The sequence below is a fragment of the Lampris incognitus genome, chromosome 3, assembly GCF_029633865.1.
Source record: "Lampris incognitus isolate fLamInc1 chromosome 3, fLamInc1.hap2, whole genome shotgun sequence".
Taxonomy (NCBI): domain Eukaryota; kingdom Metazoa; phylum Chordata; class Actinopteri; order Lampriformes; family Lampridae; genus Lampris; species Lampris incognitus.
Genome location: NC_079213.1, coordinates 57,962,747 through 57,990,609, shown reverse-complemented (window position 1 = coordinate 57,990,609; position 27,863 = coordinate 57,962,747). Strand labels below are relative to the sequence as shown.

At 45.2% G+C, this 27,863-nt stretch overlaps 1 protein-coding gene across 2 annotated transcripts in view; it reads left to right on the top strand.

Annotated features, from left to right (window-relative positions):
* lrrc40 (leucine rich repeat containing 40) overlaps positions 1–27,863 on the top strand; it is a 174,023-nt gene that overhangs the window by 44,534 nt on the left and 101,626 nt on the right. Inside the window, exons 7-13 of one of the 2 annotated variants that reach the window (XM_056275812.1) lie at positions 25–197; positions 1,102–1,192; positions 4,329–4,374; positions 4,546–4,648; positions 5,926–6,033; positions 18,739–18,858; positions 19,399–19,509. In XM_056275812.1, coding sequence (XP_056131787.1) covers positions 25–197; positions 1,102–1,192; positions 4,329–4,374; positions 4,546–4,648; positions 5,926–6,033; positions 18,739–18,858; positions 19,399–19,509 — 752 coding nt within the window. The remainder of the gene's footprint in view (positions 1–24; positions 198–1,101; positions 1,193–4,328; positions 4,375–4,545; positions 4,649–5,925; positions 6,034–18,738; positions 18,859–19,398; positions 19,510–27,863) is intronic. The other variant, XM_056275813.1, reaches the window with a different exon arrangement.

Below are 27,863 nucleotides of genomic sequence, written 5' to 3'. Positions count from 1 at the left end.
TGAGTTTTGTGTGTTTCTGTCCAGGAGCTATATGTTGGTAACAACCAAATCGAGGGGTTGGAAGAGGAGCAGTTGGCAAGTCTGGTGGCGATTTCTCTTCTGGAACTGCGAGACAACAAGATTAAAATACTTCCTGACCGGATCACTCTACTGAGCACACTCACACGCATTGACCTCACCAACAACGACATCGCCATGTAGGTCAATGTAACGGCCAAAACATCATCACTGAAGGGTGTTACAGTGACAGGGCCAAAACTCACTAACTGATCCGATCATCCAATAGTTTTAGACAGCCCTGTCAACAACTTTGAACATTAAGTAGCCAAGAATGTAGGCAGCAAACTAGAAACATATCAGTTAAAAAATCAGAACCAACAGTCTGTACGTTTACATGCACAGTTAAGTGGAGCTATGGTTACAGCTCGATTAGGCCATGTAATTAGACTACTGTCGTTGTCCCAGCATACAAGAACCGGGGGAGAATCGATTTATTGACCGAAGTATGTCCGACCCCGGTACGGTAGGTGGTGATATGCCCCCTTTCAGCTGGTTGCTATTGGACCTTCTTCCGGTTGACCTATTGTGTCACATACTAAACAAGCGGCAAACAAGTTACCAAGCGGCAACTGGGTTCCATGTCGAGCGGTGACTTTCTTAAATAGTTCGCCATTCCGCATTCTCCTTCCATCCATGTGCTTCAAGATATTCACCTCCTTTAGCTGACACAACATGAGGTTTGTCTCCTCGTGTCGAGAAATGCATGGTTCTCGCACCAACGCTCATCATGTTGATACTACGCTGTTCCACTTCTGGGTGAAAGACCACCACGGGAACTATGGATCATTATCTAGGTGTGTTACTCTGACTTCCAGAAATTCAATTTAGTACGACTTGAGTCAGACTAACACGTTTACATGTGTTTTAAAAGTGCAGTTTTAGTCAGACTAACACGATAAATCCACTTTTTCTAACGTCATGTAAACGTACTGCCTGTCCTTGTGTTGATAAGGTTGGTCTCTCGCTCACATTGGTCGAAAATGGCAGCCCTTTTTAAAGTTCATGATGTTCTTTCCATGCATGTATGTATGTGTGTCTCAGTCTTCCAGCTTCTTTAAGCTTGCTACCAAATCTGAAGACGTTAATGTTGGAGGGGAACCCACTAAGAGGAATCAGAAGAGATCTGCTTACTGTAGGTTACACATAAGCACAGTTAACATGACTACACTAAGCCAAAACACACTTAGCAACTGCATACTCACCGACATGGGACATTCGGGCTCTGGATTGACTATATGCTTCGGTCCTTACCGTATAGGGTGAAACTACTGTCTTTAACACAAATGCACAAGAACAAAGTTGAACAGAGAAAAATGGCAATAACAAGCGTGCAAAAAATGTTAAAGAGCACAGAAACAAGAACTGTGCTCGTTTCCTGTAGTCCTGCACATTTTTTCTAGATTAGCGCACTCGCTGCTCAGTTCTCTGCTCACTTCTGAAATCTGCATTCTGACAGCTGCACTGCCCAGGTTTTATATAACCGTACATACGGTTACATAAAACCTGTATTTCTGGATCTAAAAAAAGCATTTGACACTGTACACCATGAAATATTACTGAAAAAACTACAATCATATGGAATTAGGGGAACCGCACTCTCCTGGTTAACCAGCTATCTAAAAGACAGATATCAATATGTTGAATTACAAAACTTTAAGCCTCACCTACTGAAAGTTACATGCGGGGTCCCACAGGCCTCAGTGTTGGGATCATTACTGTTTATTCTGTATATAAACAATATTTGTGAAGTTTCTGAATCTGTGAAAGCCATTTTGTTTGCTGATGACACAAATTTATTTTGCTGTGGGGATCATCTGAATCAACTCCTGGATATAGTGGAAAAGGAACTGATGACATTAAAGACTTGGTTTGATGCTAACAAACTAACATTGAATTTAAGTAAAACAAAATTTATAATCTTTGGTAACCGTAAAAATAGAAAGAGTGACTGAAATTAAATTTCTTGGGGAAATAGTGGACAATACATTATGTTGGAAACCACATATAAATTATACCAAGGCCAAAGTATCCAAATCAATTGCAATACTATTCAAAGTCAAAGATCTTCTAAATCAAGCTTCACTTTACACCTTGTACTGTTCCCTCATACTTCCATACATCACCTACTGTGTGGAAGTGTGGGGGAACACATATAAAACCAACACCGATTCAATCTTCATTATTCAAAAAAGAGCCATAAGGATAGTAAATGGAGCCAGCTGCAGAGAACCAACAAACCAACTCTTTATCAAACTAAAAACACTAAAATTCAAAGATCTGGTGGACTTTAAAACTGCTCAGATCATGTCCAAAGTGTTAAATCATAAAGTACCCAGCAGTATCCAGGGGCTGGTCCAGTTCAGGGAAAGTAATTATGACCTGAGAGGAATATGTACGTTTAAACAAAACCCAGTAAGGACAAATGCAAAATATCATTGTGTCACAACCAAAGGAGTCAAGATTGGAACAACTGCAGGGATGAAATGAAAACATGTGACTCAATAATCAAATTTAAAAGACTCTTTAAAAATAATATTTTGAGCAGATATGGGATGGAGCTGGTACATCTTGTGTGAGTTGTTCTTGAGTTGTTTTGATGTTGCTCTGCACTTGCTGTGTTCTTGTGTGTTCTTGTTGTGTTGAATGAATGATCTTTGTATGGTTTACTAGATAGACGTCATGGTCACTGGTGGGAGATGATTGAGTTTTCATTTAAATCACACAGTTCATTGTTGAAATACTAAAATAGTAAAAGGGGGTAGGACTAGAAAAGTTTTTTTTAACTTCTGCCTACTCCTTTTCCAACTACCGAGATTTAAAACAAATGTTTGATGATATCGCTTGCGTGTTTTGATTTGTTTTCTTTTATTATACATTTTACATACAAAACCGATGCACGGTGACCAGGATGACCGACTTCCCCTCGGATTGAGGGAGGCCGGTGACGAAGTACACTAACCGGTGGGACCAGGGCCGACGTGGGATAGGCAACGGGCAGAGCAGGCCGGGCGGACGCTGGTGTGGGGACTTCTGCTGGGCACAGGTGACGCAGGCTGCCACAAAGGAGGAAATATCCCTCTGCCTGGTTGGCCACCAAAACCTGCGGCCGACGAACTCCAGAGTCCTCCTGTCCCCTGGATGGCCCACCAGACGAGACGAATGTTCCCATTCCAAGACCTGTGGCCACACTGCAGGAGGCACATACAGTCGGTCCTGCAGGCCACCCCTAGGCCCTGGATCAGTGCGTTGTGCAGCCACCACCTCGGTCTCTATCCCCCACAGGATTGGTGCGATGATGCGGGATGGGGCCAGGGTGGGCTCTGCACTCCTCCCTGTTGCATCAAACTGGCTAGACAGTGCGTCGGCTTTGGTGTTTTTATTGCCCAGGCGGTAGGACAACGCAAAGTCAAACCGGTTGAAGAAAAGAGCCCACCTGGCTTGCCGGGACTTCAGCCGTTTGGCACTGCGGAGTAGGACAGGTTTTTGTGGTCGGTCCAAACCACAAACGGATGCCTCGAGCCCTCCAACCAGTGCCGCCATTGTTTCAGAGCCTCCACTACTGCCAGCAGCTCCCGGTCCCCAACGTCACAATTTCTCTCTGCGGGGTTGAGACTCTGGGAAAAAAAGGCACACGGATGGAGCTTACCGTGTGCAGGCGCCTGTTGGGGACAAGATGGCCCTGATGCCCACCTCCGACACATCCACCTCCACGACGAAGGGCAGCGTCGGGTTAGCATGGACGGTGATGGGGCTAGATGTGAAGCACTGTTTGAGCCGGGCGAAGGCCTCTGGCCAGTGATCGTGTCAATTGCTGTTTTGCTCTGTTCAACATTGACTCGTGTTAAAGACAGTAGTCTCACTAGTGTTAGAAAAGCGCTATATAAGTTTAATTTATTATTATTACATTTTAGCACTAAAGGTATAGTGAAAGCTATTTTAACACTGTCTACCATAATTCACCATCACAACCCCCAGTTGCAGTTTGCACTTCAGAGCAGTGTCAACGTGTTGTAGTGATGTTTGACAACACACTTCCATCACTGCATGTTTGCATTGACTCAAAAGTATTTCTGAAGCAATGCACTTATCTTTTCCTGACAGGCCTTGATTTGCTGATGGATGTTGGTGTATATATGTTGGACCCCACAGTACACACACACACACACACACACACACACACACACACACACACACACACACACACGCACATCATTTTCTAACCGAACCCAGCCCTCACATAGCTGCATGTTATTTTGTCGTCCTGACAGAAGAGCACAAGTGAGCTGCTGAAGTACCTCCGAGGCAGGATCAGAGGTAGGTCATCTTGTTCTGCCTACTGATGCAGGACACCTCCCTGACCCCCTGCTGCCTGCATCATACAGCCTTATGCTGCTACACCCACCACACATCCAGAGGTCTGTTCACGTGTGTGTGTGTCTGTGTGTGTCTGTGTGTGTCTGTGTGTGTTTGCGGAAATCTCTGTAGAAGAGCCAGGCAAAGTAGATGAGGTTCCCACGGCCATGACTCTACCCAGCCAGGCCAGAGTGAACACACACAACATCGGTGTTCTCAAGAGACTTGACTACAGGTAAGTAACGCTCACATGCTGTTGTTATGCTCACATGCTGTTGTTATGCTCACATATTGTTGTTATGCTCACATGCTGTTGTTATGCTCACATGTTGTTATGCTCACATGCTGTTGTTATGCTCACATGTTGTTATGCTCACATGCTGTTGTTATGCTCACATATTGTTGTTATGCTCACATATTGTTATGCTTACATGCTGTTGTTATGCTCACATGCTGTTGTTATGCTCACGTTGTTATGCTCACATGCTGTTGTTATGCTCACATATTGTTGTTATGCTCACATATTGTTGTTATGCTCACATGCTGTTGTTATGCTCACATGCTGTTGTTATGCTCACATATTGTTGTTGTGCTCATATATTGTTGTTATGCTCACATACTGTTGTTATGCTCACATACTGTTGTTGTGCTCACATATTGTTGTTGTGCTGAGATATGTGTCAGTTAGGAAGGCTGGAAGGCCACAGATAAACTGAACTTGATGACTTTATGGTTACAGTAATGGTACTCAGCCGTGTGTCATGGAGGACCATGTGGATGCAGGGTTTCATTCCTCCGTAGCTCCACACCATTTTATTTCACTGAACAACACACCTTCATCCAGACTGAGTAAGACTAATCAGTACAATAAACTGGTGTAGGTTAGGTCGGAGTGGCACAGTGGTGCAGTGGTTAGCACGGTCGCCTCACATCAAGAAGGTTCTGGGTTCGAGCTCCGGGGTACTCAGTCCTTGGGGGTTATCCCGGGTCTGGAGTTTACATGTTCTCCACATGTCTGCGTGGGTTTCCTCCAGGGGCTCCGGTTTCCTCCCACAGTCCAAAGACATGTAGGCCAGGTGAATCAGCCGTACTACATTGTCCCTAGATATGAATGTGTGTGTGTGTGTGTGTGTGCCCTGTGTGTTGGCCTGGCAGCCTGTCCAGGGTGTCTCCCCACCTGCTGCCCAATGACTGCTGGGATAGGCCCCAGCCTGCCTGCGACCCTGAGAGCAGGATAAGCAGTTGGGATAATGGGATGGTGGCTAGGCTGGAAAGAAAACCTGAATGCACATGGCCCCATGTTGACTGGCACCAGGCCAGGGGATAACTTTCAGTGCCACTAATATGGAGTAGCAATAGTCATGTAAAGTTTAGTGAATTATGCTGCGGCACCTTTTACTGTCTTAACATTTACAAAAACCCAATGTAAGGAAAAATACAGCAGTATTACTGTGGGTTTCCTGTCTGGGCACATGTGTGATGTTTGGTGTGTGATCCTGTACTGCATCCCAGTGAGAAACAAGCGCAGGATGTTCCAGATGAGTTGTTTGATGCTGCAGCAGGAGAAGCCATTACCACCATCAACTTCAGCAAGAACCAGCTGGCCACCCTACCCAGCAGGTACATGTACACACACACACTACTGACCTACCCAGCAGTACATGTATACACCCCATTACTGACTTACCCAGCAGTACATGTACACACACTTACTTACCCAGCAGTACATGTATACACCCCATTACTGACTTACCCAGCAGTACATGTACACACACACTTATTTACCCAACAGGTACATGCATACACCCCACTACTGACTTGCCCAGAATGTTCCTGCTGCTATACACCCCACTACTGATTTACCCAGCAGTACATGTATACACACGCTACTGACTTACCCATCAGTACATGTATACACACACTACTGACTTACCCAGCAGTACATGTATACACCCCATTACTGACTTACCCAGCAGTACATGTAGACACACACATTTATTTACCCAGCAGATACATGTATACACTCCACTACTGACTTACCCAGAATGTTCCTGCTGCTATACACCCCACTACTGATTTACCCAGCAGTAAATGTAGACACACGCTACTGACTTACCCAGCAGTACATGTATACACACGCTACTGACTTATCCAGCAGTACATGTATACACACACTACTGACTTACCCAGCAGTACATGTACACCCACAGTTATTTACACAGCAGGTACATGTGTACACCCCACTACTGACTTACCCAACAGGTACATGTATACATCCCACTACTGACTTACCCGGCAGTACATGTATACACACACTACTGACTTACCCAGCAGTACATGTGTACACACACTACTGACTTACCCAGCAGTGCATGTACACACACACTTATTTGCCCAGCAGGTACATGTATACACCCAACTACTGATTTACCCAGCAGGTACATGTATACGTCCCACTACTGATTTACCCGGCAGTACATTTATACACACGCTACTGATTTAACCAACAGATACATGTATACACACACCGCTGATTTGCCCATCGGTACATGTATACACCCCACTACTGATTTACCCGGCAGTACATGTACACACCCTATTGATTTACCCAGCAGGTACATGTACACACACACTACTGATGTACCCAGCAGTAGATTTATAGACACACTACTGATTTACCCAGCAGGTACATGTACATACACACACTACTGGTTTACCCAGCAGGTACATGTATGTACACACTACTGATTTGCCCAGCAGGTACATGTACACACACTATTGATTTACCCAGAAGGTACATGTACATACACTATTGATTTACCCAGTAGGTACATGTACACACACACTACTGATTTACCCAGCAGGTACATGTACACATCCCACTACTGATTTACTCAGCAGGTACATGTACATACACACCACTGATTTAACCAGCAAGTACATGTACATACACACACTACTGATTTACCCAGCAGGTATATGTACACACCCCACTACTGATTTACCCAGCAGGTACATGTATACACACTACTGATTTACCCAGCAGGTACATGTACACACACTACTAATTTACCCAGCAGGTACATGTACACACCCCACTACTGATTTACTCAGCAGGTACATGTACATACACACCACGGATTTACCCAGCAAGTACATGTACATACACACACTACTGATTTACCCAGCAGGTACATGTACATACACACACTACTGATTTACCCAGCAGGTGGATGTACTTACACTCACTACTGATTTACCCAGCAGGGAAATGTACATACACACTACTGATTTACCCAGCAGGTACATATACACACACTACTGATTTACCCAGCAAGTATATGTACACACCCCGCTACTGATTTACCCAGCAGGTACATGTATATACACACACTACTGACTTACCCAGCAGGGAAATGTACATACACACTCTACTGATTTACCCAGCAGGTACATGTACATACACACTACTGGTTTACCCAGCAGGTACATGTACATACACACTAATGATTTACCCAGCAGGTACATGTACACACACTACTGATTTACCCAGCAGGTACATGTACATACACACACTACTGATTTACCCAGCAGGTAAATTTACATACACACTACTGATTTACCCAGCAGGTACATATACACACACTACTGATTTACCCAGCAGGTACATGTATATACACACTCTACTGATTTACCCAGCAGGTACATGTACACACACTACTGATTTACCAAGCAGGCACACGTACACCCACTACTGATTTACCCAGCAGTACATGTACATACACACTACTGATTTACCCAGCAGGTACACGTACACACACACTACTGACTTACCCATCAGGTACATATACACACACACTACTGATTTACCCAGCAGGTACATGTACACATCCCACTACTGATTTACTCAGCAGGTACATGTACATACACCCCACTACTGATTTACACAGCAGGTACATGTATATACACACACTACTAATTTACCCAGCAGGTACATGTACACACCCCACTACTGATTTACTCAGCAGGTACATGTACATACACACCACGGATATACCCAGCAAGTACATGTACATACACACACTACTGATTTACCCAGCAGGTACATGTACATACACACACTACTGATTTACCCAGCAGGTACATATACACACACTACTGATTTACCCAGCAGGTACATGTATATACACACTCTACTGATTTACCCAGCAGGTACATGTACACACACTACTGATTTACCAAGCAGGCACACGTACACCCACTACTGATTTACCCAGCAGGTACATGTACACACCCCACTACTGATTTACCCAGCAGGTACATGTACACACACTACTGATTTACCCAGTAGGTACATGTACACACACACTACTGATTTACCCAGCAGGTACATGTACACATCCCACTACTGATTTACTCAGCAGGTACATGTACATACACACCACTGATTTAACCAGCAAGTACATGTACATACACACACTACTGATTTACCCAGCAGGTATATGTACACACCCCACTACTGATTTACCCAGCAGGTACATGTATACACACTACTGATTTACCCAGCAGGTACATGTACACACACTACTAATTTACCCAGCAGGTACATGTACACACCCCACTACTGATTTACTCAGCAGGTACATGTACATACACACCACGGATTTACCCAGCAAGTACATGTACATACACACACTACTGATTTACCCAGCAGGTACATGTACATAAACACACTACTGACTTACCCAGCAGGGAAATGTACATACACACTCTACTGATTTACCCAGCAGGTACATGTACATACACACTACTGGTTTACCCAGCAGGTACATGTACATACACACTAATGATTTACCCAGCAGGTACATGTACACACACTACTGATTTACCCAGCAGGTACATGTACATACACACACTACTGATTTACCCAGCAGGTAAATTTACATACACACTACTGATTTACCCAGCAGGTACATATACACACACTACTGAATTACCCAGCAGGTAAATTTACATACACACTACTGATTTACCCAGCAGTACATGTACATACACACTACTGATTTACCCAGCAGGTACACGTACACACACACTACTGACTTACCCATCAGGTACATATACACACACACTACTGATTTACCCAGCAGGTACATGTACACATCCCACTACTGATTTACTCAGCAGGTACATGTACATACAAACCACTGATTTACCCAGCAAGTACATGTACATACACACACTACTGATTTACCCAGCAGGTATATGTATACACACTACTGATTTACCCAGCAGGTACATGTACACACACTACTAATTTACCCAGCAGGTACATGTACACACCCCACTACTGATTTACTCAGCAGGTACATGTACATACACACCACTGATTTACCCAGCAAGTACATGTACATACACACACTACTGATTTACCCAGCAGGTACGTGTACATACACACACTACTGATTTACCCAGCAGGTACATGTACATACACACACTACTGATTTACCCAGCAGGTGGATTTACTTACACTCACTACTGATTTACCCAGCAGGGAAAGTACATACACACTACTGATTTACCCAGCAGGTACATATACACACACTACTGATTTACCCAGTAGGTACATGTACACACACACTACTGATTTACCCAGCAGGTACATGTACACATCCCACAACTGATTTACTCAGCAGGTACATGTACATACACACCACTGATTTAACCAGCAAGTACATGTACATACACACACTACTGATTTACCCAGCAGGTATATGTACACACCCCACTACTGATTTACTCAGCAGGTACATGTATACACACTACTGATTTACCCAGCAGGTACATGTACACACACTACTAATTTACCCAGCAGGTACATGTACACACCCCACTACTGATTTACTCAGCAGGTACATGTACATACACACCACGGATTTACCCAGCAAGTACATGTACATACACACACTACTGATTTACCCAGCAGGTACATGTACATACACACACTACTGATTTACCCAGCAGGTGGATGTACTTACACTCACTACTGATTTACCCAGCAGGGAAATGTACATACACACTACTGATTTACCCAGCAGGTACATATACACACACTACTGATTTACCCAGCAAGTATATGTACACACCTCGCTACTGACTTACCCAGCAGGTACATGTATATACACACACTACTGACTTACCCAGCAGGGAAATGTACATACACACTCTACTGATTTACCCAGCAGGTACATGTACATACACACTACTGGTTTACCCAGCAGGTACATGTACATACACACTAATGATTTACCCAGCAGGTACATGTACACACACTACTGATTTACCCAGCAGGTAAATTTACATACACACTACTGATTTACCCAGCAGGTACATATACACACACTACTGATTTACCCAGCAGGTACATGTATATACACACTCTACTGATTTACCCAGCAGGTACATGTACACACACTACTGATTTACCAAGCAGGCACACGTACACCCACTACTGATTTACCCAGCAGTACATGTACATACACACTACTGATTTACCCAGCAGGTACACGTACACACACACTACTGACTTACCCATCAGGTACATATACACACACACTACTGATTTACCCAGCAGGTACATGTACACATCCCACTACTGATTTACTCAGCAGGTACATGTACATACAAACCACTGATTTACCCAGCAAGTACATGTACATACACCCCACTACTGATTTACACAGCAGGTACATGTATATACACACACTACTAATTTACCCAGCAGGTACATGTACACACCCCACTACTGATTTACTCAGCAGGTACATGTACATACACACCACGGATATACCCAGCAAGTACATGTACATACACACACTACTGATTTACCCAGCAGGTACATGTACATACACACACTACTGATTTACCCAGCAGGTACATGTATATACACACACTACTAATTTACCCAGCAGGGAAATGTACATACACACTACTGATTTACCCAGCAAGTATATGTACACACCCCGCTACTGATTTACCCAGCAGGTACATGTATATACACACACTACTGACTTACCCAGCAGGGAAATGTACATACACACTCTACTGATTTACCCAGCAGGTACATGTACATACACACTACTGGTTTACCCAGCAGGTACATGTACATACACACTAATGATTTACCCAGCAGGTACATGTACACACACTACTGATTTACCCAGCAGGTACATGTACATACACACACTACTGATTTACCCAGCAGGTAAATTTACATACACACTACTGATTTACCCAGCAGGTACATATACACACACTACTGATTTACCCAGCAGGTACATGTATATACACACTCTACTGATTTACCCAGCAGGTACATGTACACACACTACTGACTTACCCATCAGGTACATATACACACACACTACTGATTTACCCAGCAGGTACATGTACACATCCCACTACTGATTTACTCAGCAGGTACATGTACATACAAACCACTGATTTACCCAGCAAGTACATGTACATACACACACTACTGATTTACCCAGCAGGTATATGTACACACCCCACTACTGATTTACCCAGCAGGTACATGTATACACACTACTGATTTACCCAGCAGGTACATGTACACACACTACTAATTTACCCAGCAGGTACGTGTACACACCCCACTACTGATTTACTCAGCAGGTACATGTACATACACACCACTGATTTACCCAGCAAGTACATGTACATACACACACTACTGATTTACCCAGCAGGTACGTGTACATACACACACTACTGATTTACCCAGCAGGTACATGTACATACACACACTACTGATTTACCCAGCAGGTGGATGTACTTACACTCACTACTGATTTACCCAGCAGGGAAAGTACATACATACTACTGATTTACCCAGCAGGTACATATACACACACTACTGATTTACCCAGTAGGTACATGTACACACACACTACTGATTTACCCAGCAGGTACATGTACACATCCCACTACTGATTTACCCAGCAGGTACATGTACATACACACCACTGATTTAACCAGCAAGTACATGTACATACACACACTACTGATTTACCCAGCAGGTATATGTACACACCCCACTACTGATTTACCCAGCAGGTACATGTATACACACTACTGATTTACCCAGCAGGTACATGTACACACACTACTAATTTACCCAGCAGGTACATGTACACACCCCACTACTGATTTACTCAGCAGGTACATGTACATACACACCACGGATTTACCCAGCAAGTACATGTACATACACTCACTACTGATTTACCCAGCAGGGAAATGAACATACACACTACTGATTTACCCAGCAGGTACATATACACACACTACTGATTTACCCAGCAAGTATATGTACACACCCCGCTACTGATTTACCCAGCAGGTACATGTATATACACACACTACTGACTTACCCAGCAGGGAAATGTACATACACACTCTACTGATTTACCCAGCAGGTACATGTACATACACACTACTGGTTTACCCAGCAGGTACATGTACATACACACTAATGATTTACCCAGCAGGTACATGTACACACACTACTGATTTACCCAGCAGGTACATGTACATACACACACTACTGATTTACCCAGCAGGTAAATTTACATACACACTACTGATTTACCCAGCAGGTACATATACACACACTACTGATTTACCCAGCAGGTACATGTATATACACACTCTACTGATTTACCCAGCAGGTACATGTACACACACTACTGATTTACCAAGCAGGCACACGTACACCCACTACTGATTTACCCAGCAGTACATGTACATACACACTACTGATTTACCCAGCAGGTACACGTACACACACACTACTGACTTACCCATCAGGTACATATACACACACACTACTGATTTACCCAGCAGGTACATGTACACATCCCACTACTGATTTACTCAGCAGGTACATGTACATACAAACCACTGATTTACCCAGCAAGTACATGTACATACACCCCACTACTGATTTACACAGCAGGTACATGTATATACACACACTACTAATTTACCCAGCAGGTACATGTACACACCCCACTACTGATTTACTCAGCAGGTACATGTACATACACACCACGGATATACCCAGCAAGTACATGTACATACACACACTACTGATTTACCCAGCAGGTACATGTACATACACACACTACTGATTTACCCAGCAGGTACATGTATATACACACACTACTAATTTACCCAGCAGGGAAATGTACATACACACTACTGATTTACCCAGCAAGTATATGTACACACCCCGCTACTGATTTACCCAGCAGGTACATGTATATACACACACTACTGACTTACCCAGCAGGGAAATGTACATACACACTCTACTGATTTACCCAGCAGGTACATGTACATACACACTACTGGTTTACCCAGCAGGTACATGTACATACACACTAATGATTTACCCAGCAGGTACATGTACACACACTACTGATTTACCCAGCAGGTACATGTACATACACACACTACTGATTTACCCAGCAGGTAAATTTACATACACACTACTGATTTACCCAGCAGGTACATATACACACACTACTGATTTACCCAGCAGGTACATGTATATACACACTCTACTGATTTACCCAGCAGGTACATGTACACACACTACTGATTTACCAAGCAGGCACACGTACACCCACTACTGATTTACCCAGCAGTACATGTACATACACACTACTGATTTACCCAGCAGGTACACGTACACACACACTACTGACTTACCCATCAGGTACATATACACACACACTACTGATTTACCCAGCAGGTACATGTACACATCCCACTACTGATTTACTCAGCAGGTACATGTACATACAAACCACTGATTTACCCAGCAAGTACATGTACATACACACACTACTGATTTACCCAGCAGGTATATGTACACACCCCACTACTGATTTACCCAGCAGGTACATGTATACACACTACTGATTTACCCAGCAGGTACATGTACACACACTACTAATTTACCCAGCAGGTACATGTACACACCCCACTACTGATTTACTCAGCAGGTACATGTACATACACACCACTGATTTACCCAGCAAGTACATGTACATACACACACTACTGATTTACCCAGCAGGTACGTGTACATACACACACTACTGATTTACCCAGCAGGTACATGTACATACACACACTACTGATTTACCCAGCAGGTGGATGTACTTACACTCACTACTGATTTACCCAGCAGGGAAAGTACATACACACTACTGATTTACCCAGCAGGTACATATACACACACTACTGATTTACCCAGTAGGTACATGTACATACACACTACTGATTTACCCAGCAGGTACATGTACACATCCCACTACTGATTTACCCAGCAGGTACATGTACATACACACCACTGATTTAACCAGCAAGTACATGTACATACACACACTACTGATTTACCCAGCAGGTATATGTACACACCCCACTACTGATTTACCCAGCAGGTACATGTATACACACTACTGATTTACCCAGCAGGTACATGTACACACACTACTAATTTACCCAGCAGGTACATGTACACACCCCACTACTGATTTACTCAGCAGGTACATGTACATACACACCACGGATTTACCCAGCAAGTACATGTACATACACACACTACTGATTTACCCAGCAGGTGGATGTACTTACACTCACTACTGATTTACCCAGCAGGGAAATGTACATACACACTACTGATTTACCCAGCAGGTACATATACACACACTACTGATTTACCCAGCAAGTATATGTACACACCCCGCTACTGATTTACCCAGCAGGTACATGTATATACACACACTACTGACTTACCCAGCAGGGAAATGTACATACACACTCTACTGATTTACCCAGCAGGTACATGTACATACACACTACTGGTTTACCCAGCAGGTACATGTACATACACACTAATGATTTACCCAGCAGGTACATGTACACACACTACTGATTTACCCAGCAGGTACATGTACATACACACACTACTGATTTACCCAGCAGGTAAATTTACATACACACTACTGATTTACCCAGCAGGTACATATACACACACTACTGATTTACCCAGCAGGTACATGTATATACACACTCTACTGATTTACCCAGCAGGTACATGTACACACACTACTGATTTACCAAGCAGGCACACGTACACCCACTACTGATTTACCCAGCAGTACATGTACATACACACTACTGATTTACCCAGCAGGTACACGTACACACACACTACTGACTTACCCATCAGGTACATATACACACACACTACTGATTTACCCAGCAGGTACATGTACACATCCCACTACTGATTTACTCAGCAGGTACATGTACATACAAACCACTGATTTACCCAGCAAGTACATGTACATACACACACTACTGATTTACCCAGCAGGTATATGTACACACCCCACTACTGATTTACCCAGCAGGTACATGTATACACACTACTGATTTACCCAGCAGGTACATGTACACACACTACTAATTTACCCAGCAGGTACATGTACACACCCCACTACTGATTTACCCAGCAGGTACATGTATATACACACACTACTAATTTACCCAGCAGGTACATGTACACACCCCACTACTGATTTACTCAGCAGGTACATGTACATACACACCATGGATATACCCAGCAAGTACATGTACATACACACCACTGATTTACCTAGCAAGTACATGTACATACACACACTACTGATTTACCCAGCAGGTACGTGTACATACACACACTACTGATTTACCCAGCAGGTACATGTACATACACACACTACTGATTTACCCAGCAGGTGGATGTACTTACACTCACTACTGATTTACCCAGCAGGGAAAGTACATACACACTACTGATTTACCCAGCAGGTACATATACACACACTACTGATTTATCCAGCAGGGAAATGTACATACACACTCTACTGATTTACCCAGCAGGTGCATTTACATACACACTACTGGTTTACCCAGCAGGTACATGTACATACACACTACTGATTTACCCAGCAGGTACATGTACACACACTACTGATTTACCCAGCAGGTACATGTACATACACACACTACTGATTTACCCAGCAAGTATATGTACACACCCCGCTACTGATTTACCCAGCATGCACATGTATATACACACACTACTGACTTACCCAGCAGGTACATGTACATACACACTACTGATTTACCCAGCAGGGAAATGTACATACACACTACTGATTTACCCAGCAGGTACATATACAAACACTACTGATTTACCCAGTAAGTACATGTACACACCCCACTACTGATTTACCCAGCAGTACATGTACATGCACACTACTGATTTACCCAGCAGGTACATGTACACACCCCACTACTGATTTACCCAGCAGGTACATGTACACACACTACTGATTTACCCAGTAGGTACATGTACACACTCACTACTGATTTGGGATGACAAGGAGCTCAGTCTTAGATAGGTTAAGCTGAAGGTGGCGTTCTTTCATCCATGCAGAGATATCAGCAAGGCATGACGATATCCGTGCCGAGACTGTGAGCTCATCTGGCGGGAACAATGGGAAGAGCTGGGTATACCCAACTTCCCCTCGTGGACGAAAAAGTTCTGATTCTACTTCTGATCATCACCATACCAATGGTGTGAGGAACCATGGGAGTGGAAGATTGCACCAACTGAGAAGGTGTATTGAGAAGAGGAGGGGACCGAGCAGTGACCCTTGAGTTACCCCTGTGGATAAGCCATGTGGTTTGGACACTTCTCCCCTCCAGTTTTGATTGTGTAGGGTAGTTGGCATTACAACTGGCAGCATGCATAGTGTTGAAGTGGTGCTTGAGATCGTCCCTTGTGCAGACAGCTGCAGTCTGCATGCACATGCTGGATGTGCATGCAGACCACAGGTTACTGGTGTTGGTTTAACATGTGCATGTTAAACCAACACCAGTAACCTGTTTGGCGTTGGCGTGGTGCGGTAAAATAAAACAAAACTGAGCAGTCCAGTCAGATTTGAACTGACAGTTTTCCTGGTCGACTTTCTGCTTTTGTGTGCAGGCCATGTTGTTGGTTTCGGACAGTTATTGATTATATGTGACTTAACTAGGGAGCGGCTCTGTCTAGTCAGGAGCCATAGAGAGGGTGGAGTTCGTCTTATGTCTACGTGCGCTTTACAGCATAGGTCAAGGTTACGGTGTGGGTGAGGTCAAAATAAAGTAGAGCAGCACACACTTTATTTCACATGTTGCACACTATATTTCACATGTTACAACAGGTGTCTTAGTGCCAGTGGGTCGGTGTGGGCAGACATTGGGCTAGGTTGGGCCCGCGGGCCACTTATTGGGTTCAGGAGTGTAGTGAGGGTGGTGAGTTCTTATAGTTTCATGTCAGTCAGATAAAAACAGGTGAGAGGAATGTGTAATGCATTAATTGCATTAGTTTGCATACGGCTGGGGCAGCCATGGCCCAAAGGTTAGAGAAGTGGGCTTGGGACGCTGCGGTCACAAGCCCACTTCTGGTCACTGGTTTGATTCCCAGACCAGCAGGAAACGGTTAAAAAAAACTATTTTCATTTATAACTCTCAATTAATTTTAATTTAGGGCACATTTTTGATTTTAGAATAAGTCGAGCCACATGGAGTGACTAAATGTTTTGTTGAATCCCAGCTGTGGTCTGCAACTGATTCAGTATTATTGTTTGTCATTCATTTAGCTTTCAACTAAAGATTCTTTAATGGTTTTGTTGTTGAATGTGCAACAGGTGGCTTCGCAAAGGTTTCACTGATGACGTGCTGCTTTATATTTATGGGTTTTTCTCCTCTACAGCCACACAACATTAATAATGCTAAAAATAAAGCACTATCGCTTAAAAAAGTGAGATCATGTGTTATGTAGAGCCGGTCTGCATGGGCTAGCAGTTGCTTAGCCTGCCCCACTTCCATGTCCTGTCAGACCGCCCTCGGTGTTTCCTCTTCAGGCGCAGCTCCGGTCAGAGCTGTGGTCCTTGGGCCTACTGGACACAGCAGACCAGGCTTCCTCAGCTGATCCAATGCCAGTTCTCCCAGCCAGACACCTTTGACACACCTCCCCGCACTCCACACGATGACACTAAAAACACAGTTAAGGCTAGGCGAGGCCGCTGCCATACCACCCTCAGTGTTATCGGAACTGCCAGTCTGCATGAGCTAGCAGTTGCTTAGCCTGCCCCGCTTCCGCGTCCTATCAGACCGCCCTCAGTGTTTCCTCTTTGGGCACAGCTCCGGCCAGGGCCGTGGTCCCTGGGCCCACAGGATGCAGCAGACCAAGCTCTCCCAGCCATCAAACGAAGACAAACTTAGACGCAGACATGGACAAAGATGCTGCATGGACGATACTGGGTGAGGCTGCCACAAACGAGAATTCACGCTGCCATCTTCCCACACCTACTGGGTGAGGCTGCTGCAAACGTGAATTTGCGCCGCCGTCTTCCCATACTACACTTCCAGACATGCTATTTATTTCACATGTCTGTAGCCTGAAAACAGAAATCTCGACCAATGTCAACTCAGTGTTAAAAATGACATAACTGACCGAATGACACTTTATGAATGTTTATGACTGTTGCCATTAAGACTCCTTCATGTTCATGACAGTGTCATGTCAGTCTTATGCACACCCCTTCAAATAAAGTGTGACTGTTCTTTGGGATAGTTAGGAAGCGCTCAGAGAATTGCAAAATATAAGATTTGGAGCGTCTCGAAAGACTTGTGCCATAATTTTTGCCGTCTTAGGTTCGACTGACTTTTAATGTACCAGTCATGTTGAACACCAGTCTGTCATTATTATTTTTAACTGAACAATGTTTTGGGCTCATTTATTTAAAAGATTTTCGATAAGTCTCACTTCTGTTTTTTTTTCTCTCTCTCTGCTGTCTGTAGACTTGTCATGTTTCAGTCTTCAGTGTCGGAGTTGAATCTTGGTTTTAACAGACTGACCTGCTGTTCTCCTGAAATCTGCATGTTACTGCAACTAACACACCTAGACTTCAGGTAAGACGGCTTTCAAACACCAGTAACCTGTAAAACAAACACCAGTAACCTGTTAAACCAACACCAGTAACCTGTTAAACCAACACCAGTAACCTGTTAAACACCACTAACCTGTAAAACCAACACCAGTAACCTGTTAAACCAAAACCAATAACCTGTTAAACATCACTAACCTGTAAAACCAACACCAGTAACCTGTTAAACAAACACCACTAACCTGTTAATCACCACTAACCTGTAAAACCAACACCAGTAACCTGTTAAACACCACTAACCTGTAAAACCAACACCAGTAACCTGTTAAACAAACACCAGTAACCTGTTAATCACCACTAACCTGTAAAACAAACACCAGTAACCTGTTAAACCAACACCAGTAACCTGTTAAACAAATGCCAGTAACATGTTACACAAACGCCAGTAACCTGTTAAACAAAAAACAGTAACCTGTAAAGCCAACGCCAGTAAACTGTTAAACAAACGCCAGTAACCTGTAAAACAAACACCAGTAACCTTAAACAAACACCAGTAACCTGTTAAACAAACATCAGAAAACTATTAAACAAACACCAGTAACCTGTTAAACCAACACCAGTAACCTGTTAAACAAACGCCAGTAACCTGTTAAACAAACACCAGTAACCTGTAAAACAAACGCTAGTAACCTGTTAAACAAACACCAGTAACCTGTAAAACAAACGCTAGTAACCTGTTAAACAAAAAACAGTAACCTGTAAAGCCAACGCCAGTAACCTGTTAAACAAACACCAGTACCTGTAAAGCCAACACCGGTAACCTGTTAAACAAACACCAGTAACCTGTAAAACAAATGCTAGTAACCTGTTAAACAAACACCAGTAAACTATTAAACAAACACCAGTACCTGTAAAGCCAACACCGGTAACCTGTTAAACAAACGCCAGTAACCTGTTGAAACAAACACCAGTAACCTTTAAAACAAACACCAGTAACCTGTTGAAACAAACACCAGTAACCTGTAAAACAAACACCAGTAACCTGTAAAACAAACGCCAGTAACCTGTTAAACAAACACCAGTAAACTATTAAACAAATACCAGTAACCTGATGAATAAACACTGTGAAATTGTATAAGGTGATAGGTAGCCTACTCGTGACTCTCTGACTGGTAGTAAGTCAATGTCACCGTGGGGCATCGGTAAGAATGCACAGAGACAGATGGTCTTCCTTTTATGACTCTTAATAAATCTTCACGCACTGAACAGTTGTCTCGTTGTACATAGTTTGTATAATGAGTTGTATGTATATTTGTGTTATGAGTTGTGGTTCTGGAATAACAGAAATAAACAATATTATTCACATTACAGTAGTGCTATGAAATACACTACTACAGCAATAGAACAGAAATAATTAGATCCTTGTAAGTAAATCATTCAAATTTAGTTAGGCTACAACCAATCATTCGTCTTACATTACAGGCTACATAGCAATCAAATAACATTAGCCACTCTTACACATTAGTTTAACTCTAGTTATCCCCACGCAGGTCCAATAACTGTAGCTAGCATTAGCTTATTTTAGCTAGGTTCATTTACATCTACATTGTACAAATCAACAGAAATACTACCGTACTTGCCTCTCGATGGACGCACACTTCGACAAACGATGTCCAAACAAACGCTCATTCACTATTTCTCGTTACTAATTCTTAGCTAGTTGTAGAACTTTGGGCTAATAACCACTGGTCGGCACTCGTGTGTCTTTTCCAAACTTTGCCGGAGCAACTGAGGACATGACATGACATGTTAGCTACAGGGGATGATTGACAACCTAGCTAACCAATAGGAAACAGGCTACTTCACCATTAACCAATAGAAACATAGAGTAGGCGGGACTTTAGGAATGAACATGAAATATAGGCCTATTCTAAACTAAAATACTACTCATAATATCTAAGAGATATTAATAAACTAAAACAAAGAGAAGGATATGGAATCTTCTTAACAGCCACCCCCAAATATGGCGTGCCGTGTTTGTCTCTGACGGAGAAGATTCACACAGTGTCCTCATCTGGAATGGCAGGGAGCTTGATGAGGCGGGCAACTGGTCTCATGTAGGTCTTGCCTTCAATGTTGACTTCAGCAGCACGGATTTGTCCGTCTGCTCCTGGGAAAACCCTGCTCACTTTCCCTATTGGCCAAGATGCCCTTGACAGCTGTGGGTCGACGATCATGACAACCGTATCGGACTGGAGGTTCTCTGAGTCGTTCCACCACTTGGAGCGGGTCTGGAGAGCAGGCAGGTAATACCTCACGAAGTGTCTCCAAAACTGGTCAGCCAACACTTGGCAGTGTTTCCATCGGCGGCGACTCAGAAGCTCTGACTCCTGGTAAACAGCTTGGGGCATGGTTGGGTCCAGCCGCCCCATGACAAGCAAGTTTGGGGTCACGGGTTCTGGGTCTGCCACATCAGTTGACACGTACCCCAAGGGTTTGGAGTTCAAGATGCCCTCCACTTCAATGAGAACGGTGTTGAGCCCTTCCTCAGTGACGGTCTATGCTTTCACAGTGGCGGTGAGGGCGGTCTTGATAGATCTTATCTCACGTTCCCAGACACCCCCGAAATGAGGGGCACTTGGTGGGTTGAACTGGAACTTGATCTGAGTCTTCGCCAGCCGCTCTTGAAGGGTGTGATGCAGAGCTCCAAAGGCCTCCTGTAGCTCTCGCTCTCCACCCTTGAAGTTGGTGCCCTGGTCAGACAGAAGCTCCATAGTTTCCCTCTCCGAGCAATGAACCTCCTAAATGCCATAAGAAAGGAATCTGAGTCGAGGCTGGTCAGGAGTTCTATGTGGACTGCCCTAGTCGTCATGCACTTAAACAGCACTCCCCACCTCTTCTCGTTCCGTCTGCCTACTTTCACTTGAAGAGGCCCGAAGAAGTCAACCCCGGTGGAGATGAACACCGGCTTGTACAGATGCAGACGAGCTTCAGGAAGGTCCGACATCTTCGGAACAGTGGGTTTGGCCCTCCATCGTTAGCAGTCCATGCAGATCCACTGTTGTTTCTTAATGGCTTCTCTTCCCTTGAGAATCCAATATCTCCGGCGGAGTTCTGCGTACAGCCGCTCCGATCCAGGATGTCGTAGCTCATTGTCAGTGTCCTGGATGACCAACTTGGTCACTGGGTGTGCAGGGTCCAAGACGATAGGATGCATGGTGTAAGGCTCTAACTGGTGACTACGTCGTAGTCTTCCACCCAACCAGATAAGCTTCGTGCTCTCGTCACATTCCGGATCCAAGGTCAGCAGGTGACTCGTGGACGACACAGGTTTGCTTTCTCTCAAGTTCTTGAGCTCTTCTGGGAAGTACTGTTTTTGAGCCTGTCTCAGAACTTCTCTCTCTCCTTCTATATAGGCTTCAGCAGAAGGGCTCCCTTGCAAGCCTGCTGCCCCATGATGAGATAACGCTGTTGCTTCGATCAGCTCTTTGAAGCTGCTGAACTGACCTTGATCAGGTAGTGTAGGGTCAGTGGATGTGATGGACAGAGCGCAGAAGGTTGGCTTCCTCACCTCAGTGGGATCATCTGGTACCTCAGTAGCAGGTTTGGCTGGCCAGTGGTCAGGTGACTGTCGCAGGAAGACTGGGCCCTGACACCATCGACTGTCTGTCGAGGCAAGCTCCTGCAAGGTCAGGCCACAGGTCAGATCATCTGCTGGATTACTGGCAGAGTCCACATAGTGCCAGGCTTGAGCATCAGTCAGGTCTTGGATCTCAGCTACTCTGGTGCCAACAAACACTTTGTAGTGGCACGAGTCTGACTGAAGCCAGGTCAAGACTGTCGTGGAGTCTGACCACAAGACAATTCTGCGCAGGGGCAAAGTGAGCTCCCTCTTCAGCAGAGCGGCCAGCTGAGCTCCTGTGACGGCAGCGCAGAGCTCCAATCGTGGTATGGACTGTTGGCGCTTTGGGGTCACTCTCGATCGGGCGGTCAGGAATGCGACTTGGACCTGCCCCTGTGGATCTTCTGTGCGTAGATAAGCCGCGGACCCGTAGGCACACTCGGAGGCGTCACAGAATATGTGTACATCTCTGACGCTGTCTGGCAGATCCATCTTGGCCCTCACATAGCAGTGGGGAAAAGAGATCAGGTGCAGGTGTCTCAGTTCCTCTTCCCAGGTTTCCCAGGACTGGAGAGGCTTGCCGGGCAGCAAGGGATCATCCCACTCTCTCTGTTTGGCCCACAGCGGTCGCACCAGTACCTTAGCTCTTGTCGTGTCAGGCACAATGAACCCCAATGGATCATATTGGCTTGCAAGGACACGGTAGATGTTTCTCATTGTGGGAGTGGGGGTTTCTGGCAGCCGACACTTGTAGCCCAGGGTATCTGACTGACATGACCAACGCAGCCTGAGGGTCTGTTCCTGAGGGTCCGCGCCCGCTGGATCTTGACTGAGCCAGAGCTCACTGCTTTCTGCTCGGGCTTCTTTGGGTAGGTGACTGATCACCTCGGGAATGTTGCTGGCCCACTGCCTCAGCTCCATGCCACCTGTAGCTAGGAGCGCCTTCAGTTTGTCCACCAGCTGCTTTGCCTCATCCACCAAAGGCACACTCTGGAGGTGTTGTCCACGTAGAAGCTCCTCTCTACAGCTTCACGGACATCCTCTCCAGGCAGGCTGTGGTCGATGACATGCTTCTGTAGCGTATACGTGGCGCAGCATGGGCTACAGGTTGTCCCAAAGGGAAGGACCTGCCATTCATACACTCTCGGAGCAGCCTCCCTCTTGAGGTCTCGCCAAAGAAAGCGGAGCAGTGGCTTGTCTTGGGCCAGAAGTTGCACCTGGCGGAACATCACCTTTATGTCGCTACTGACCGCGAAAGAATGTTCCCGGAAGTGCAGGAGTACGCCAAGCAGGGAGGAGCCCAAGGTAGGTCCTGGCAGGAGGAGCTCATTGAGGTTGTTATCCCGATACCTGAATGAACAGTTGAAAACTAACCTGTTCTTGCCATTGTGCTGGACCAGGTGATGGGGGATGTACCAGGTTTCTCCCTGGTCCATCTCTGACGAGGCAGCAGCCAGCCTGCTCCAACTTCTGTATCTCCACGCTGTATACTGCTGCTTTCTCTGGGTCCTTGGCAAGGCGTTTCTCCACACTGCGCAGGTTTGCCACCACTGCCTCTTTGGGAGCCTGTAGTTGGGGCATATTCACCCTCAGCAGGGGGGTAGCGTACCTTCCAACTCCATGGGTGTTCACTCTGATGGTCTTGGTGTCCAGCAGGTTCACTGCCTCCTGTCTTGACCTGGTGACAAGCTTCTCACTCCGGTAAGGCAGCGTGTCCAGCTGCCAGAGTCTCTCCACGTGCCTGGACAGTTCTTCTGTTGGGGAGAATTTGGCCACCAGAAAGCACTGTGATGAGGGGATGCATCCTTTCACAAACTTTGTTGAACCCTGGAGAGTCCATCCCAGCTTGGTGTTGACTGCTGCTGGCCCACCCGGCGGACCTATACGAACTGGTTCGATCGGCATGATCAGCTCCGGGTAATCGGAGCCTATCTGCAGAAGGGGCCAAACCCTGTCCAGTGAGTGGAGCGGCAGTCCCTTAAGATGCTAGTACTTGCGTTGCAGAGCTGCCACTGACCGAGTATGTTCTGCCAGCCCCAGTTCCTCTGCAGTGAATGCACCCTTGATCTTATGTCTGTGATGCGGCTGGTTGGCAGAGGAAATGGTAAACGAGACGGCTGAACCATGGACAACTCTGATGCCTTGTCGGACTGTTCTCAGTGCTAACTGTTCTGGTGTTCCTTTGAGACCCAGCTGTTTGGTCGCGGCTTGGAGAAGAATGGTCCTCTCGGACCCGTCGTCCGGTATCGCATAGGTCTCCACTGTTTGATCCCCATTCCGGAGAATGACTTTCGTGATCTTCAACAGCACCTGACTGCAACCCACTGGCGATCCAGATAGAGGATTTCACTCAGTGCACCTACATGAGCAGCGTCCTCCTCTCCCACTGGCTTCCTGCTAAGGTCGTGCAGTACTTCAATATGTTTCCCTTTGCATATCTTACAAGTCGCTCTTAGACGACACTGTTTCGCTTGGTGGCCACATTCACACCTCCAACATTTCTTGCTGGACTTAACCCAATTGCCCTTCTGTTCATTAGTCAGTTGACTGAAATCTGAGCACTGGGACAGGTAATGCTCTGTGTTCTTGCAGTATGGGCAATACACTTTCGGGCTATCTTGAGACGTGTTGGGGGATGTGGCAGGCTCTGTAACAGTGGCGACAGTTGGTTCCGCACCATGTAAGACACTGATTGTCTTGCGTCCCTTGTTGTCTTTGTGTTGATCTTTCTTTGACTCTATGGCTTCCTTCCTTTCGCTGTGGCCAAGCCTGAGTCCGGTGTGTTGGATTTCCAGCTCGTACTCCAACCAGTCAGCAAAGTTCAGGAGGGTTGGGACTTTGATCTTTAGTGGATGAATGTATCTCTTGAAGTTGGCATGCAGGTCATGTGGTAACTTGGCTGCAAGTCTCGCAACATGTGAACCACACTGAAGCTGAATATTACCCTCTTCACCCAACTGGTCTAGCATTCCTACCAGAGCTCTCACATGCAAAGCAAACCTTCTTAAAGCTCGATTTATCACCACTGCGAATGGTAGGTCCATCCATCACCTCCGCGATTCGCTGTAAGGCCAGATGATGTGGCTGTCTGTAGTGGGAGATGAGGGAGGCCATGGTGTCGCGGTATGGATAGCGGGAGTTGCTATAGGAGTCTGCTATTAGCAACGCTTCTTTGAATTTCAAGTGATCTGTAAGCACCTGATATTTGAATCTTTCGGTTGTGTCTTCAGGCAGAATATTCTCCAAAGCCATCTTAAGTCTTGCAAACTCCCTCGGATCCTCTTTAGTGAACTTCGGTATGGGTTTCGGTCCATGGTAGGTCTTCTCCTGCTGAAAAGATGTAGAGGAGTGCTGAGGATGAGTCAAGACTTGCCTTGCTGCTGAATGTTCGCGGCGCAGAGGTCGAGGGACAGTTGCTCCACCATACTCTCTGTCAGACTCCTCTATCGACTCAGCTGACGCCTGTGAACCATGGTCAGGTTCCCAATACTCCGGGCTCGGTGTCTGTGGCGGCTCCTGTTTCATCGAGCGGAGTCTGAATGCCAGCTCATCCACCAGCTCCTCCCCTAATGGCGGTGGAGGTGGTGGCCAATCCTCCTCTTCCTCCTCTTGCCTAACCAGGTCATTTCCAGTATTAGCTGCTGGCCCGAGTAAACCGCTGGGCGCTGTCAACTGTTCTGGCTGCGAGAAGGACCGGATCAGTGGTGTAGGGACTGATTGATGAGGCTGAGGGAGCGGTTGTGGAGCGCTGTGGTCTATATGACGTCTCATATCTGACAGCCATTTGTAACCGTTGGTTCTCCTCTTGGAGCTGCCGAATTGCTCTCATAACCTCTGATGAGGCCGCGGGGGAAGGATAGGGAACCCACGGTGGCATGCTGTAGGGGGCTTCCACATTGCTCTTCCATCCAGGGTTCAGTGGTGCTTCAGCGCCAAAGGAACGCTGTTGTATTGGCCCATTGTTCCGCCATTGCGTGAGGGGCGTCATCTGGGCGTATCCCTCCAGATCATGGCTGAATAGTGAGTGTTCTTCAACTGCTCGCTGCTGTTCTGTGCGACTTACATTCGCTTGAGGATGTTGCCTCCAACTAGGGAGGTTGACTTCATATTCATTCATCCAGACTGGAGGCCATACAGCATGCTTGGGTCGCACATCTGGGTTCTCTTATGAAGGCATCTTCAATCCACAGAAACCATCAACATCCGGCTCGAAGGACCATGTGAAATTGTATAAGGTGATAGGTAGCCTACTCATGACTCTCTGAGTGGTAGTAAGTCAATGTCACCAGTAACTTGTTAAACAAACACCAGTAACCTGTTGATTAAACACCAGTAACCTGTTAAACAAACACCAGTAACATGTTAAACAAATACAAGTAGCCCATTAAATAAGCACCAGTAACATGTTAAACAAACACCAGTAACCTGTTAAACGAAGACAAGTAAACCATTAAACAAACACCAGTAACCTGTTGAATAAACTAAGTAACATATTGAACACACACCAGTTACCTGTAAAACAAACACCAGTAACCTGTTGATTAAACACCAGTAAACTTTAAAACAAACACCAGTACCCTGTTACACAAACACCAGTAACCTGTAAAACAAACACCGGTCACCTGTTAAACAAACACCATTAACCTTTAAAACAAACACCAGTAACCTGTTAAACAAACACCAGTAAGATATTAAACAAACACCAGTAACATGTTAAACTAACACCAATAACCTGTTAAACAAATACAAGTAACCTG